We start from the raw sequence: 16,249 nt of genomic DNA on the forward strand, positions 1-16,249 counted from the left end.
TGCCTTTGTTGGGACTAGAAAAATCCTGGAATAAAACTATTTTCCTATGATTTTCTTTTGGGACTTGCTTGTTCATACCCTGATTCAAAGGTTCTTCAATGATGAGAGTCAGAAGGGATATTTGATTTGGGGGAGGTAGTGGCATGCCTCTCAGAGGGGGAATGTTTTCCCAAGACATAGTATGGCCATGCCTGATGATGGACAGGACCCACTCATCTGTGGTAATAGCTTCCCAACTGACTAGGGAAGTGACAACCTTTGAGAAAGAGGGGTAATGGGGTTGAGGATGGGGGAGGGATGCTGCCGGGGTAGTCACAGTTTTTTGCCTCCAAAGGGTGGCCCCCAGCTGGAGGCTCCCTTTCAGATTTTATTACAGCATCTTTTCCTGGATGTTCTCCTTTGTTTCTGGACTGTCGTCGTGTCCTTACTAATGAATGAGGTAAATTTAGCTTGGTAGTCCCTATGGTATCTAAGAACTGAGGATAGTAGGATCTGTCTGCAGTCTTTCGTGGACTTACCTTGGTCTTGGAGTGTTTTGAAAAGGCTGACTGCCTGACGGCTAAACATTTAAGTCTCTGTCCAAGGAGAAATCTAGAATTTTTGATTTAAAATCCTCAGGCATAGGCTGACTGCAAAGCAAGGCATAGCTATGGAAATTCAATCCCATGGCAGCTGCCCTAGAAGAAACATCCTTAGCATCACAACTGCAGTTAACATTGTGTCTGCTATAGGAGGATCAAAGATAACTTTGTTTAAGAAATTAAGACCAGAAATGAAAAACTTTGTCATCTGTATCTGGTAATTAATTTCCCTAAGGGCAAGGGTAGTAGGGGCTGTAAACCTTCTTCCCTATCAATCCAAAACCCTGCTATCTTTATCAGTAGGTAGGGCATTAGCACTGGGCAGAAGCATGGAAGGCTTACCTGGAGAGAGAGAGATACTGCAGAAGAGCCTGCCACATGATTCTTGTATGGATATTTCAGGGTACCAGGGACCTTGTAAAACCTATCGGGTCTCTTAGGAGGTGGTGGTTGAGAATGAGGTACAAAAGAGTTGCTGGAATGAAAGGCATCCTGGAAAGCCTCAAACACAGGAGGGATTGGAGAAGGGGTTGGGGTACCCATCTCCAAGAAGGTGTAGTACCTCTTCTGAGCATCAGAAATCTGCTTGCATTGCCAAAGTGTTTCATCATGCTCTGTACAGCTTCCCCAAAACAAGTCTCCTCTGTAGGGGAATCAGGCAAGAGGGAGTCTCATTCATCAGAAGAGATCTGTCCTGGAGAATGCAGTGGAGAAGAATAGTCTAGAGAATGGTCACAGTCATAGTCCTGCTCCTCATCTGAGGAAGAGGAAACAAGAGAAGGTTTAAGAGTAGCCTGTGGTTATGAAGACCTAAAGGAGGGAGGCTTCAAAGACATAACAGCTTTGAATAGCTCTTGTGAAAAGTCCATCCACTCCTCCTCTCTAGCTGCTGAGGGCAAGGCCACAAGCTGTGTGTTCTTTTCCTTTACAGGTGTGGTGTCTTCTTGGATGACATGCAGAGGACTGGAACCATGTCTGACCTCTATTAGATGGCATGGGATTTCTTCTCTAACTAGAATGTGAAGAATGGTATGCGGCCCTTTGGAAAATAAAGGCTTGGTTCCTCGGATGCATCAGCAGTCTGCAAGGTCTCAGGAGCTATACCAGCCTACAATGCAGTCTTGGTAGTGGGCAAATGAGAAGTACCCTGACATACTGTGTGTTCTGAAACCTTAGCGGGTACATCAAAGTCAGAAACACTGGACTGTAAATCTGTTCGTAGCCTCTTAATTTTTTTCTTTGGCTGCAGAGGGACGTCAGCCATCTTGGACTGGGCCACACGGTTAAGATGCTGGGTTCTCAAGAAAAGTGTCGAGAGTAGAAAGCCTAGACCTAAGGGTTTTTGGAACGAATGACTGACAAATAAAGCAAGTTTTGTGACAGCGTTCTGGGCCAAGGCAAAAAAAGAAACTTGGTATGCAAGTCCTTGTACAGAATTTGCCTATCACACTTGCACTTACCCCTCCTAGTTGACATTTACAAATTTAACAAAAAAAATCAAAGACAAAAAGGAAGGTTCCTCAATGGGGCACTTATCTGGATAGATGAATGCAGCAAAGGTACCAGTGACCAAACAACAAACAGTCCAACAGACACACGACCAGCATTTGTGCTGGTGATGAGACAGTCTGAGGATCCACACTTGTATGTCAGTCTTTATACCCCTACGCATATAAGCTCAAAGGTCATGCATCACACTTACGACATAGGGAAGGTAAAGCTTCAGTACCCTGGATGGACGTCACTGGTGACAACCCATAAGTCAAGAATACCGCAACAGTGACTTCAGTCAGGGCATCAGCTATTCTCAAAATAACTGATATCTCATATAAACAAACTCAAAAAATACATACCTCCATGTAATTCCAAAGGTTGGTCTTGGTGATGGGTAAGGCCAAATATCCAAAGCAGGCTTTGCATTGTAGATGAACCCTGGAACCTCTCGAATACCACCTCGTCTGGCCAACTTTCTTAGGTCATCATTGGGTAGTACAAAGATGCTCTTTTTGCTACTTTTGGTAACAAACTTTCTGTAGGATGGTAATGCAGTGCCCGAGCGAGTCTTCTTAGGTCTTGAAAACTTCATCAGCTTTATTTTACCTTTAGTAGAATACTCCTTGCTAACAGTCATAGAAGTCACAAATGTGCCAACAGAGTCAGAAGAGGAGTCTGTTACAGTTGCTGTAACAACAGTTTTGCTTTGCTGAGTTACAGAGATCACATCTGCACTGCTGCCCAATGTTGGGGTGGTTACTTTAGTTAGTGTAGTAGTTGTAGAAGAAAGAGAACTACTTTCTACAGAGGAAATTGCAGATGACACTATTTTTGGTTTGCTATCCTGAGATGCGGATTCTTCTGCAACAGTGACAACAGTAAGTGATTTTGTACAAACTGTTGTTGTTGATGTTGTAGTAGTAGTTACTTTTGTGATCACTGTTTTTATTTTTGTTTCGCCACTGACATTTTCTGTCTTGGTTTCATAACGAAGGCTATTCTGATCTGTGAAGTCACTGCTTAAGCTAGTTTCTTCTTCTGACAGTACAGGAGAAGACAGCATTTTCTGAGGCAGTGAGTGTTCTGTTACTGTGGGTTCCAATTCGCTACTATCACTGTCTTCTTCATTTTTTGGCACTGGAGACAAACAAGCACTTCCATCGCCAAGGACAATTCTCTTGGCAGAATTCAATTCCACATTCTGTGTTTTCAGTCTGGAAGTACATAGTGAAGCACAACTTTCTTCAGGTTCCATACTATCTTTAGTACTGGCATCACATTTTGCAGGACTTTGGGGAAAAGATTCTATATCCAAATTATTTTTGTCTTCAGTTTCACTCATGGCAATATCACCATTAACAAGGGCTTTTACTAAAGGTTCTGTACATGACATTGAATTTATTTCATTTTCTTTAGAAATTTTAGTTATATTATTTAGTTTTTCTTCAATGTTACTTATAGCATGAACAGCAGAAGAATTTAATTGCTCAGCTTTTGATAATGACTTAAAGTTACTGTTATTTTTCCCATTAATCTGAGCTGAAATCTGTTCTTTTTCAAGTCTTTCAGTCATGCTGTCCTGCTTCTTGCTACTAACGCAGGTAGTCATTTTCTCTGTTTTACCAGGGGGATTTCCTAAGGTGCTCTTTTTTGTTTTATGCTGTTCATTCTCTTCAACTTCACAATTTTTTCTTTTGCATTCTGTTTGTGACTCGTTATCACCTCTAACACATTTATTCAAACATCTAGGGATCTCAGTCTTTTCAGCTGCATCCATTGTTGAATCTACTACAAGTTCAGAAGGCAGTAATGTTTTACACTTCAGCATTCCACTGCAACAGTGTTCCTGTGGCACTTTTTCACTATGATCAGTTTGTTCTTTCTGGGGTGCTTTCAATTTTTCTTCTACAGCATCACTTCTTGAATCAAAGCACTGCTCTTTTATGCTGGTAAAAAATGATGCTGATTTTGACACACCTACCAATTCTTTGTCTCTTCCACCAACAGTCTGAATTTTACAGTCATTTTCACTGACAATGGACTGTGACAATGCCTTTAGCAAGTCAGAAGGTTCATCACAATGTTTCTCTGTGCAGTTTTCATTACCTTTTTCAGAAACTTCACTTTCATTTGTTTTTGTGCCTTCTGAGTGGGATGTTTTCTCAGTTGCATCTTTTTTAATTGGTGTAAGTTCTTGCTCTGGACATATAGTTTCATTAATGAGTGTTTCCAGTTCAGAACTATCACTACTGTCCTCTGAACTCGGGCTCTGCTTTCCAGCTGGAATAAACTTATCATCTTGGTCTTCTGTATTGGATTGATCAGCTTCAGAAGGTGACTCAAGCAGATGAGAACTACCACAAAGTGTATCGGATACATCTGAACTTTGCTGTTCAGTTTTGATCTGGTCTAGTAATTCATTCTTTTCCTGATCATAAGATTCAGATTTGACCCGTTTTTCTTCCGCTGACTTTGGTAGTGGAAGATCACCAGGGACCCTGTGCAGTGCATCATACTGCTTTACTGTCAACTTTGGAAAAACTGCTTGCTTAAGTTTTTCTAGCCTCTGTTTTTCTTCCAGTGTAAATTGTCTTACTCTTCTTTCAAGAAGTCCATCTAATTTAGATGCCTTTACTTTCTTTTTATAAAATGTTCGAAGTCGAAAACCCTCACTGACATTAATAAGATCTGTTTTTGCCAAGTTTTCTTCATCTTTTGAAGTTAAGATGGGTTTTACTTCACCAAGGTCCATAGGTTCCTCATTTATAGATTTTTCTGCTTCGCAGCCAGTGTAGTCCATTTCCTCTGCAAGCAAATAAAGTTACATTTTACCAAACTTTTTAAAAAGTATAAAACAGTTTATTTACATGAAGAAAAAAAAGAAACTTTCTTCAGCAAGGTACATCTTTTTAGACTAAACCATAACACAAGCTGAAAGATAAAATATTAGATTTTTAGTTCAGTAAGAAAATACAAAACTGGCATGAAATACTCTGCAATAATCTTTGTTTTAACTATATGTTTCAAATACACAAGTGAGAACTCGGAAAAGGATAAACTGATGAAACTGTTAGCAACACTAAAATAAGGGGGTGGGGTCTATCAAAGGAAAATTAGTATGGTGAGGGGACATGCCTAAAAAAATAACAATGCAGTTTCAACACAGGGAAGTATAGGATCCACTGCCTGGGGAAATCATTCCTGAAGTGGAGTACATACGTCTCAACCTCTTAGCTCAAGAAATCTGGACAGAGCCTGACAAAATGGGGGAGGGGACAAAGGACCAAAAATAGGGACACATTTTAAATATTGCTCGTAAAGATTTAGAAAGTTGTTAGAATAACAGAATTTGTGTTAACATGCATTTCCTGGAGGATATGAAGTCTGAAAAATCAAATATTTCATTAGTTAATTACGTTAATCCTCAGATCATCCCAGTGATTTGTCAAAAACATTTTTATGAGAAACAATTCAAAAATATGAGCTAAAAATCTGGACATTCTGCAAAAATCTGTTCAGCTGAGAGGGATGGTGGAGTAACAAGACTGAAGGAGGACATGGGGTAGTAAACCTAGACAAAAGGCATTAACCGTCAGCAAAAACATGGAAAGAGAACAGCCAAAGCCTGCAAAATGCTTGGGTTTAATGCAAGACACTAGGGAGAATAAAGTAATGTCAATATATCAAGCAGTGGTTAAGCTTTTAAATTAAATTCTATTGACCAGTTCTGGAGCTGTTAGAAGGAGAGGGACACAAACCTCAAAATAGAAGAAAACAATAAGGATGGTAAGGGGGTGGATGTGTTACACAACAAGAGACTTAAGAGGGTGGACAGGTTATGAAAGGTTAGATTTTAAAGAGTGGGTATGGATTCCATGAAGGAAAGAGAAAGAATCTGGAACAAGATTTTATTTAGTTTAGTTAATTGGGAGTAATGGTTTGGTCTTGATCTTGGCCTTTAGGGCAAGGGTAAATGAGAGTATACCTGGGAAAATTTTAGTAGCCAATCAGCCAGCACATTTTTGAAAGGATGGAAGAAATCAAACACATGAAGGAATCCTAAAGTACAGTAACTGTAGAGTCAGGAATGAACCCTAAACCCCCCAGTTTTAAAGCAGAAATCTTAACTAATAAGCCATACAGCCACTAAGTTGCTTTTAATGACAGGGCAGACAACAAAGAAGAAAGAATATGGCAGTGAAGACTGCATGACCTTCGACTTAAGGAAATTAGAACGTGAGTAGGTAGCAGGTGTGTATTCATTTGTCTGGTTTATCAGGGTTTCTGCAACCTGTAGGTTATGGATTCCATCTGAGTGGATGTATTCTCAGCTCCCTCTCAGCTCATCCCTCTCTCCTCTCCCTGTCCTCTGCCTCATGACCTCAGTTTTCCAGCTATGGCCTCACAATAAAACCCCAAAAGGGTAACAATAATGCCACAGAAAACCCAGGATATAGGGGATGGAGGAGGCCAGGGGATAGGACAATAATTGGGTAGGAAGGAAAGATGGAAAGATATGGTGCCATAGGGATAGTACATAACTAGAAATCTGTCAGGAACTTCGGGGACAGAGTCCCCTGGCACTGAATCTTCTGAGCCATCATGGAAGGATATTAGCTACCACATGAATCCCACATGCCACAAAGGATACCAAACCCACAGATGATATATCCAACTATCTCACAATATATAAGTATGAGATGATATGAGACAAATAAGTGTGCTGAATCAGGAAGAGGAAGCGTGCCTGCTGCAATAGGCTTAGAGGTGAACTGGTTGAAGGGGCCACCCCCTTGACCTCGGTTGAATGGGCACTGACACCCCATAAGCCAGACCCAAGAATCAAAAATAAACAGGAAATCCGCACGGTAGTAAATTAAAAAAATGGAAATTGGCTAAAGGAGAAAACATCGGAAATAAACTTGCTGGTGACATTCATGTGCCTATGACTAAAATGAATAAAATCTAAGTTGCCTGTGAACATCTAACGAGTGATGCTTGTATTCATACTTCATTTTCATTAGGGAGGAAAGGAAGGAAACGATGATTTTTGCCAGAAGATTATTGGAAGCTTCAGAAGCGTGGTTAGGAGCGAGGGAGACACGAAGGGAATACTGATCGTGGGAAAATACCAATACCAAGTAAGAGCTGAGAAAGCTTAAAGTTTGAAACTGTACTGGCTTGGCTGATGTAATGTACCAAAAGGCAGTCTTGTATGAAATTTGAGATCCACCGTAGCCCTTGGGCTGAGCTGAAGGAAGCGGTCAAGCCCTAGAGGACAAAAAGTCCAAGGAGGAAGCTGCTTGCTAGGGGGCTAGGGAGAAGGAAAAAGAATAAGAAATGTTTGTTGCACAATTTTGGACATAAGAGAGGGAGTTAGACTTTTGACCAAATGATAGTGAGAAATTGCCGCCAGTTGAACTTTGACTGTGGAACGCTACTTGACAACCACCGTGAGAACCACTGTGGAATCAGAATGAGCTAGCTTGCCAGCTTGTTGGCTAGACCGTCGGACCCGACCGGAAAGTGAGGCGTTGCTGGTGAGATTGCCCCATTCTGAACTCTCAGCCTCTCAATAAGACTGGAAAACCTGCTCCCTTGCTTGTGATTCCCCAGACAAATTGATGGTCCGAAGACAACAAGACATGTTGGAAAGGAAGAAAGATGTGTATTGTTCCCCAACCAAGAGCACTGCTCTCATCTCTAGAACATTGAGAGCACTAAAGGTCTCTGAATTTTGGACTGTCCGGCCTTGGTCGCTGGCCCGTTACGGCCCCCACCCGAGGCGGCCCTGTCCCTGCCCCCACCCGGTGACGAAAGGTCACCGTGGCGAGGACTGGAGATCCGGGAGTGGAGCTACCATAGATCGAAGTGGAGCAGCCACAAGAAAGGCTATGGGGATGGGGCATTGGAGAGGAGCTATGGGATGATGCATGGGAGGCAACCACTGTAGAATGCGATATTGAGCCTGGAATCGCATAGAAAGAGGCCTGGCGGCCCCATGGACCAGAGCCGACTCCGCATGGACCCTACTTGAATCAAGAATGGCTCGGGAATCACCTGAGCAGAATGGAGAGTATGTCCACCTGGGAAGGCAGAAGGAACCTTGTGTCTAGTCTGGCCCAATGAAACTCCAGAGCTGTGGCCCTATGGTTGGACAGAGCTTTGTGTGTGATTGATGGTATTGTTGTTGTAAGATGGAGATGCAGCAAAATGGAGCCAAGAGTCTCAGAAGGAGTCTTGCGCCATTGTAAGGAGCCAGTGCCAGTGCCAAGGAGGAAAGACCTGCACCCTCAAAGACCTGCGGGTGGCTGCTACCACAGCTAGTCCTTTAAACACCGGCTGTGTGGTGACCTGGGGAATGGTGAGACCAAAGGAAAAGAGTGACTGGCCCCCCCTGGCTCCCAGCGAGGCGGAGGCGACCTCCTGGGCCTTGTCCAGTAGGATGTCGCTGCCCCTGAGACGAGAGGCAGTATCCAGTGATCTTCCCAGAAGAAAGAGGAAGAATAGAGTGCAGACATCCGGAATTTTTTGCTTATTTTTCCAGATGCCAGAGAGAAGAGTCTTAGATTGTTTAGTTTGGTCCGCTCTTTCTTTTTTAAATAGAAATCTGAGGAGTAGATCCGATCTGCCTGGTCTGGGGAACGCTTGGGGAGCTCTTTTCTTTCTTTGATGGCCATCACTGCCAAAGTTAAACCTCCTCGTGGGGGTGTGCTGGGAGGACTTCATCTTCTTGAAGGTGAAGGAAAGCCACATCTCTTCACAGAATGGGGCCTCTGGGGTGCAGAAGCAGATTAGGGCCTCTAGGGAGCAGCTTCCGTCTTCGACGCTTCCGCTTCCGTCTCGCCGAGCGGTCTTGCCAAACAGAGCAAGAACCTCAAAACAGAAACAGAAAAAGGGCGAACTTTGAGAAAAAGCAAACTTCGCGGGACCAGGAAGGGGATGGACGCAGCCCAGGTCCTGCAGGCTATGACCGCCCCCTAACGGCATGGGAGCTCGCGCCGCGTAGCATGGGCAGAAGTGTTAAAGTATTGTGACAGACCTAGAGAGGCCATTCCTAAGGGTGCTGAACTCCTCCCTCCTCGAGAAAGGGAATCGGAGATCTTTGGCGTACTCTCTCGCTGCATCCGGCAAACGACAAATAGTTCAGCGCCTACCGAGCCCATAGCCCAAAGGTAGCCATCCGCTTCCCTGCAAGCCCCATCGGTCCAGTCCCTTGACTTCGGTGGTGGACTGAGGACGAAAATATAGACTTGTTAAATTCAAACCTAAAGTTACAGAAAAGAAAAGTAAACAACAAACAAAACACACAGGCCAGCACACACACTCTACGCACGACAGCTTAGGAGGGGAAAAATTATTACTGTAACTTAAAAAAACTAAAACAGTCTAGTCTATAACGGAAACTACCTATTTTCACACAATTTAGTTAAAGAAACAAAAATTCTCTGTTTTTAAACAAGAAAATAGTCCACTTAGCTGAGGGATCCATAACCCACAGGTTGCAGACAAATGAATATCCTACTTCAGATCTTTTAGTTATGTACTCACCATAACTTCAGATGTTTGGGATCCATCTCGCCTACATTCTGACTGATGGGTTCGGAGCCGATCCTCGGCGCCGACTCGGCACGCTTATGCCAAAGAGCGAAGTCTCTTATTGGCTGAGCTTACTATATTCCCAGGATGCACCACTACCAGTCCCCTAGATCTAGTTTGTCCGCATACGTGCACACATGCACACACTGCTTATATAACATCGTCAGATGAAACAAGATAAAAACAGTAGAACTCAAACCGTTCAATCTCTTCTGATCTCCAAGGCAGGGGGAAGGAGGGTGGGTATTAGGAATGCAGGCGAGATGGATCCCAAACATCTGAAGTTATGGTGAGTACATAACTAAAAGATGTTATGTGATCCTATCTCGCCTACATTCTGACTGATGGGACAGCGTCCCTAGCACCTGAATCCTGGGAGGCTCACTGGAAAACACTCCTGAGTACCGTGGAACCAAATGATGCTCGCCCTTTAGATGCCACATCCAATTTATAGTGGGAAATGAAAGTGTGCGGGTTGGACCAAGTAGCCGCAGCACAAATCTCAGAAATAGCGAGCTTGGAATGAAATGCAATAGAGGTAGCCATAGCTCTAGTAGAGTGAGCTTTGACAGATGTTGTAAGTTGCTTATTTGAAGAAGAATAAGCCTGAGTTATGCAATCTCTAATCCATTTGGCAATAGTCGCTTTAGTGATGGTTTTACCCAGTTTATTATCTGAAAAGGACACAAACAATTGGTCTGTCTTCGAATCTGTTGAGTCCTGTCTAGATAGAAGCGCAATTGCCTGTGAACATCCAACTTATGCAAGGTGTATTCCGCTTTGTTTGAAAATTTTGGAAAGAAAACTGTTAGTTCTAGAGATTGTTGGAGACAGAGATTAGAACAAACTTTTGGAACAAAGGATGGGTTAGGCCTAAGTGATACTCTATCCTTGTGAAAAATCAAGTACGGTGGTTTGATAGATAGGGCTTGAAGTTCTGAAACTCTTCTTGCAGAGGTAATTGCAATTAAGAAGGCAGTTTTCCAAGACAGATATTTCAACTCACATGTAGCAGCCGGTTCAAAGGGAGGAGATGTTAAGGCACTAAGTACCAAATCAAGATCCCACGGAGGCGCAGGATGAAAAACTGGGGGTCTTAAAAGCACAGCTCCCTTCATGAAAGTTTTACATAATCTGCTACTCATCAACGGTGGATCTATGGATTCGTGAAATTTGGAGATAGCTGCTAGTTGGACCTTAATAGTAGAGACTGAAGATCCTTGATTAAACAAGGATGTTAAAAATTTCAAGACCTCTGGTATCGGGGCAGTAATAGGGTCTAAGCCTCTGAGTTGAGCCCAGATAGCAAACCTCTTCCACTTACTGTGATACAATTTCTTAGTGGTGGGTTTGTGGGCTGAAGATAAAATGTGAATAACTTCAGGGTCCAGGGTGTGATTTCTGACTAAAGTCGGAAGTGGAGGAGCCAAGCTGTTAATTTCAAAGTGTGAAGGGACTGGTGCTGTTGTCCCGACTGATGAATCAGAAGGTCCGGGGTTAGATCCAAAAACCAAGGACCGTCCAGAGCATATTTCTGTAGGTAGGGGAACCATACCTGACGAGGCCAGTACGGAGCAATTAGAATCATTGTGGACCCCAATTGGGAAGCTTTCTGGATGACTTTGGGAAGGAGTGGAACCGGAGGGAAAGCGTAAAGCAGTCCTGTTGGCCAAGGTTGGACTAGAGCATCCGTAGCTGCTTTCCCTTGACACGGGGTCAAGGAAAAGAACCTCTTGCACTTCGTGTTCTGTGGTGTTGCAAACAGGTCACAGCACGGAGTCCCCCATCTTTTGAAAATCTGAGCTGCTACAGCTTCGTTCAGGGACCACTCGTGAGGAGAAAGAATAGTCCTGCTCAGTCTGTCTGCCAATACATTGGATTTTCCTGGAATGTGGGTCGCTACCAGGAAGCGGTTGGTAGCCACTGCCCATTCCCACACCCTCATGGCCTCTCTGCAAAGGGGGTAAGATCTGGTCCCTCCTTGTTTGTTTAGATACCAGACCACCGACATGTTGTCTGTGTGGATAGCGATAATGCCTTGAGGGAGAAACTTGTGGAGGGCTTGTAGGGACAGAAGTACAGCCCTCATTTCCAACACATTGATATGGAGAAAGGTTTCGTTTGGAAGCCAAGATCCCTGAACTGACCTGCCCAGACAATGCCCCCCCCCACCCCGGGAGGCATCCGTCGTCAAGGTGGCTACCGGAGGGGCATAACAAAAGGTCTTCCTGATTCAGATTGGATGGCAGAAGCCACCAGCGGAGGTCCCGTTTGCACGTTTCTGTAATCAGTATGTGATGATTGAGGGGGAGATCCTGAAAGGACCATTGTGTCGATAACAGCCACTGAAGAATCCTCATGTGCAATCTTGCCAGCGGAACTAGGAGAACCGTGGCAGACATTGAACCTAAAAGTTGCAGGACCAACCTGGCTGGGGCTTTGGATCTTAGAAGCAGGGCTCGGACTTGCCCTTGTAATGTTTGTATCCTTTCGGTAGGAAGGAAAATTCGCATCAATTTTGAGTCTATCTCTGCTCCTATGAATCTTATGCGCTGAGAAGGCAGCAAGACAGACTTTGACCAGTTGAATGTAATTCCCAGGGAAGCACCCAGGGAGATGGTGGCTTGTAGGTTCTCTAGTAGTAGATGCCTGGTGGTGGCAGTCAGGAGCCAGTCGTCCAGATAGGGAAACACTTGGAATCCGAGACTCATCAGGTGAGCAGTCACTACTGCCAAACACTTGGTGAACACCCTGGGGGCTGTGGTGAGACCAAAGGGCAGAGCACAAAATTGGAAATGACTGTCTCCCAGGCTGAAGCGCAGATAACTCCTGGACCCCTGATGTATCGGTATGTGATAATAAGCGTCCTTGAGATCTATGGAGCACATCCAAACATTTTTCTCCAACAATGGGAGAATGAATTGTAAAGTGACCATTCGGAATTTGGACTTCGTGACGGACTGGTTTAGTTTGCTGAGATCCAAAATGGGTCTCAGGTCCCCTGTCTTTTGGCACTAAAAGATCCTTGAGTAGTTTCGGATCCGATCTGGTCTGTGGGGACGGTTGGATGACTCCTTTTTCTAGCAGCTTTGAAGCTTCTACGGCTGCAATTTCCCTTTGACTGGGTGGTGGGTCCGGGATTTTTTTGGACGGTGGGGGTGAGTGTGTGAAGGGGATGGTGCAACCTCCGGCAATAATCCGAAGCACCCATCTGTCCTGAGTAATAGACTCCCAGGCTTTTAGGTGCTTGGCAACGGCACCCGACTGGCTCGAGCAGCACAGCCGGGCAATCCCTCATGGAGTGTGGGAGGCTGAAGAGCCACGAAAGGACTCGCGGTCTCCATTGTTGCGGGGCCTCTGCCGCCTCTGGGACGGCGTCTCCCAGAATAATTTCCCGTCCTCTGCCTCTGGAAGGGGAATCTTCCTGCTGTTGGGAAAGAATTTCTGTGATTTGGAACCACATCTTCCCTCCTCTTTAGCCTTGGGATAAGGCCGAAGGGAGTGGAATAACGTGCTCCCACGGCAGATAAAGTCTTTCCCTCTGCTCACAGCGGTAAGAGTGTCTTTACCTTGGGTCCAAACAAAGAGGACCCATCAAAGGGAGCGTCGGCAAAGGAAGACTTGAAGGCCTCCAGAAATGACACAAGCGGAGCCAGGCTTGTCTCCATAGAGCCACGCCTGTGCCTGCCGCTCTGCCCGCCTTCGGCCGCATATGAAATGAGCCTCATGGACGAGTTAGAAATCGAGGTAAGGATAGCCAACTGAGAGCTAACCGACTGGGCTAGCTGCTCAGGTAGGTTACCTGAGAGGGAGTCTGAGAGCTCCTTGACCAGATCCCTCTGTAGTCTGGTGAAATGTGCCAAATAATTCAGGGACCTCAGAGTAAAGGCCGCTGAAGTCAGGGTGCGCTTGCATCGTCCATGCTCCTAGACTCCTTATTAGGAGGATGGACGGACGTTGAAGCCTCTGCCACGTCCTGCTGGGTAGCAGATGCCACCACCATGGCATCTACAGCCACGCCTTCAAGAACTCCTTCTCGGGTGGGGCAGACAAAAATTTGTTAGGGCGAGAAGGCACTGGTTCCACAGTATCTGGATGTTCCCACGCCTCCGACAAACCAAATCCAGGAGCTCGTCGAAGGGCGGAGACACCCAGGAGGCGGAGGGCTGAGCCCGAAGGCCTTGAGAAACACTGACTCATCAACGGAGGGGTTTGGAATTCCAGCCTCGTTGCTTAAGGATTTCTAGAATGTCTGCAAATGAGACATCATCCGAGGGCGACTTTGGGGACCCCTCCGCATCATCAAGATCAGTGTCCGATGTAAGAGACTCGTCGGGGAGTCCACGTGCTTCCTCTTGCATGATCTCTTCCTTGGGGCTCCTCCGAAGACAACTCTGAAGAACCCTCAGGAGGAGGGAACCCCTGTGGGGTAACCTCAGGCCCCGGGCTCCACTGCCTAGAGACAGGGAACTGCCAAAGACCCAGTCTCCATGCCCAGGGAAGGTGCCGGTAAAGCCGTAGAGATGGCCGAAGAAGACTTGGCCAAGGCACTCCTCATAGCTCTGAAAGCCGGACCCCCAGAATCCTGGGAGTGTCTGGTCCCCGGAGCCATGATAGCAGACGGAAGTGCCGCGGCTGAAGCACCGAGAGGGAGGCTCGGAACCGACAGCATTGGTCCCGAAACGTCACCCCCGGGTCCGACCGAAGAAGTCCGTGTGCTAAACTCGGACCCGAAGGCCGGGGTTGGAGTAAGGGTCGGAGCCGACCCTAGGATCTCCACCGGCTCCACCAGCACCTGCTCCGACGGAGCCGAAGCGGTCGGAGGAGGAATGGCAATGGAGTGGGCTATCGGCTCCGAAGCCAATTGGGTTGGAGCCGAAACAAATTTTTGAAAGACTGGGGACTGGAACAGTCTTTGGAGCACCCTGTCTATGTCCGAATCCGACATCCTCGATGACCTGGAGGAGACCGAACGGGTTCGAGTAGGTCTCTCCAACGGCTCCAAGGGACTAGGGGACCGGCTCCGAGGCGACTCGATAACTATCGGCGAAGGAATGCACAAGCCAATTTCCATCGGTGCCGAAGAGGACTTCGGCGCCGAGGAGGAAGTGTCTGAGCGGACAACCTTCATCGGCTCCGAGATCAGTGGAGCCGATGAAGGTGACTCGCCTCGATGCCCCAGCCGGCTCCGAACCCAGAGGAGTCGAGACTGGAGGCATCGAGGCAGACCGTCCGCCTCTGCTCCGAAGTCCGTGGAGCCGAAGGAGAAGCCTGCCTATGTCTTTTGGCGGTCGGGTCCGACGGACTGGTCGGAGCCGACTCCCTTTTCTTTTTAGCAGGAGAAGGAGAGGATGCTAAAGCTTCTTCAAAGGAGGGTTTTATAAGGCCTTTCAAAATAAGTTTATTTTTCCTCTCTTGGAGGACCCTCGAGGAAAACGCGTGACACACGCTGCAGGACTCCTGCAAATGTTTGGCGCCCAAACAATATACACAGAGAGAGTGGTCGTCTGTGATCGACATTTTAAAGCTGCACTTAGTGCACTTCTTAAAGCCCGAAGGCCTAGGGGCCTGAGACATTATAGCAACAAATTCAGAAACTCTATACAGAAAAACACACTGTTCTGTTTTTTTTTTTTTTTTTTTAAAGACTGTCACTACAATGATTAACTTACGGTTGCCGATTAAGATTGACAACTACAGAAACAATAACTAAGGGGATCCTGAAAAAACCCCTAAGGATTTGACAAGAATTTGACTGACAGGGAGAGGCCCTTCAGTTCAAGGGGGCCTCTAGTCAGAACAAACACACAATCACACACAAATTTCTTCACAAAAAATACCAGTCACACACAAAAAGTACGAAGTAGCTGTTAAAACAGCTTTTTGTTATAGAAATAGGAAATTCCTGACAGAAAAAGTTAGTGAAAAACACTACTTAGCTCAGCCAGCTCGAGACCACGTCTTTGCTAGTTAGCGGCAAACGAGATCTGGGGGACTGGTAGTGGTGCATCCTGGGATATAGTAAGCTCAGCCAATAAGAGACTTCGCTCTTTGGCATAAGCGTGCTGAGTCGGAGCCGAGGGATCGGCTCCGAACCCATCAGTCAGAATGTAGGCGAGATAGGATCACATAACATCTTCTTTTTCACTGAGACTGTGATGGAAAAATAAGTTATCAGATTGGTGTCTGCGGAAATTATCTATTAAATCATTCCATTCAAGAGGTAATGTCATATACGAAAGACTGGAAGGGGAAGCTGAATGCTGGTACCAATACTGGGCATAAATGGCAGATTCCAGAGTGCCATCTGTTAGTAAAAATTAAAGTGTGTGTGTGCGTGTGTGTGTGTAGATAAACAGGTACATACATATATACACACACACACTCATTGTATAGGTGTGGTTTGTGCACACACAAAGATACACTCAAACATTTACTTATTTTTGTGGATTATTTGTAGAATGGACCATTTCAGCAACCATTCAGGTAATAAGTGAGAACAAAGTGCAAGCATATGTATAGTTTTACAATTACTTTCATAAATCAATACATTCACTAATGCTTACAGATTAATG

The 16,249-nt window shown here is 45.4% G+C and overlaps 1 protein-coding gene across 2 annotated transcripts in view; it reads right to left on the minus strand.

Moving 5' to 3' along the window:
- The window catches only part of BPTF (bromodomain PHD finger transcription factor), a 3,500,764-nt gene that overhangs the window by 1,641,907 nt on the left and 1,842,608 nt on the right, over positions 1–16,249 (minus strand). For both annotated transcript variants that reach the window (XM_044085088.1, XM_044085087.1), the window contains one exon: positions 2,435–4,880. In XM_044085088.1, the coding sequence (XP_043941023.1) occupies positions 2,435–4,880 (2,446 nt within the window). The remainder of the gene's footprint in view (positions 1–2,434; positions 4,881–16,249) is intronic.

Source organism: Protopterus annectens, chromosome 10.part0, assembly GCF_019279795.1.
Source record: "Protopterus annectens isolate FY-2018-M chromosome 10.part0, PAN1.0, whole genome shotgun sequence".
NCBI lineage: Eukaryota > Metazoa > Chordata > Ceratodontiformes > Protopteridae > Protopterus > Protopterus annectens.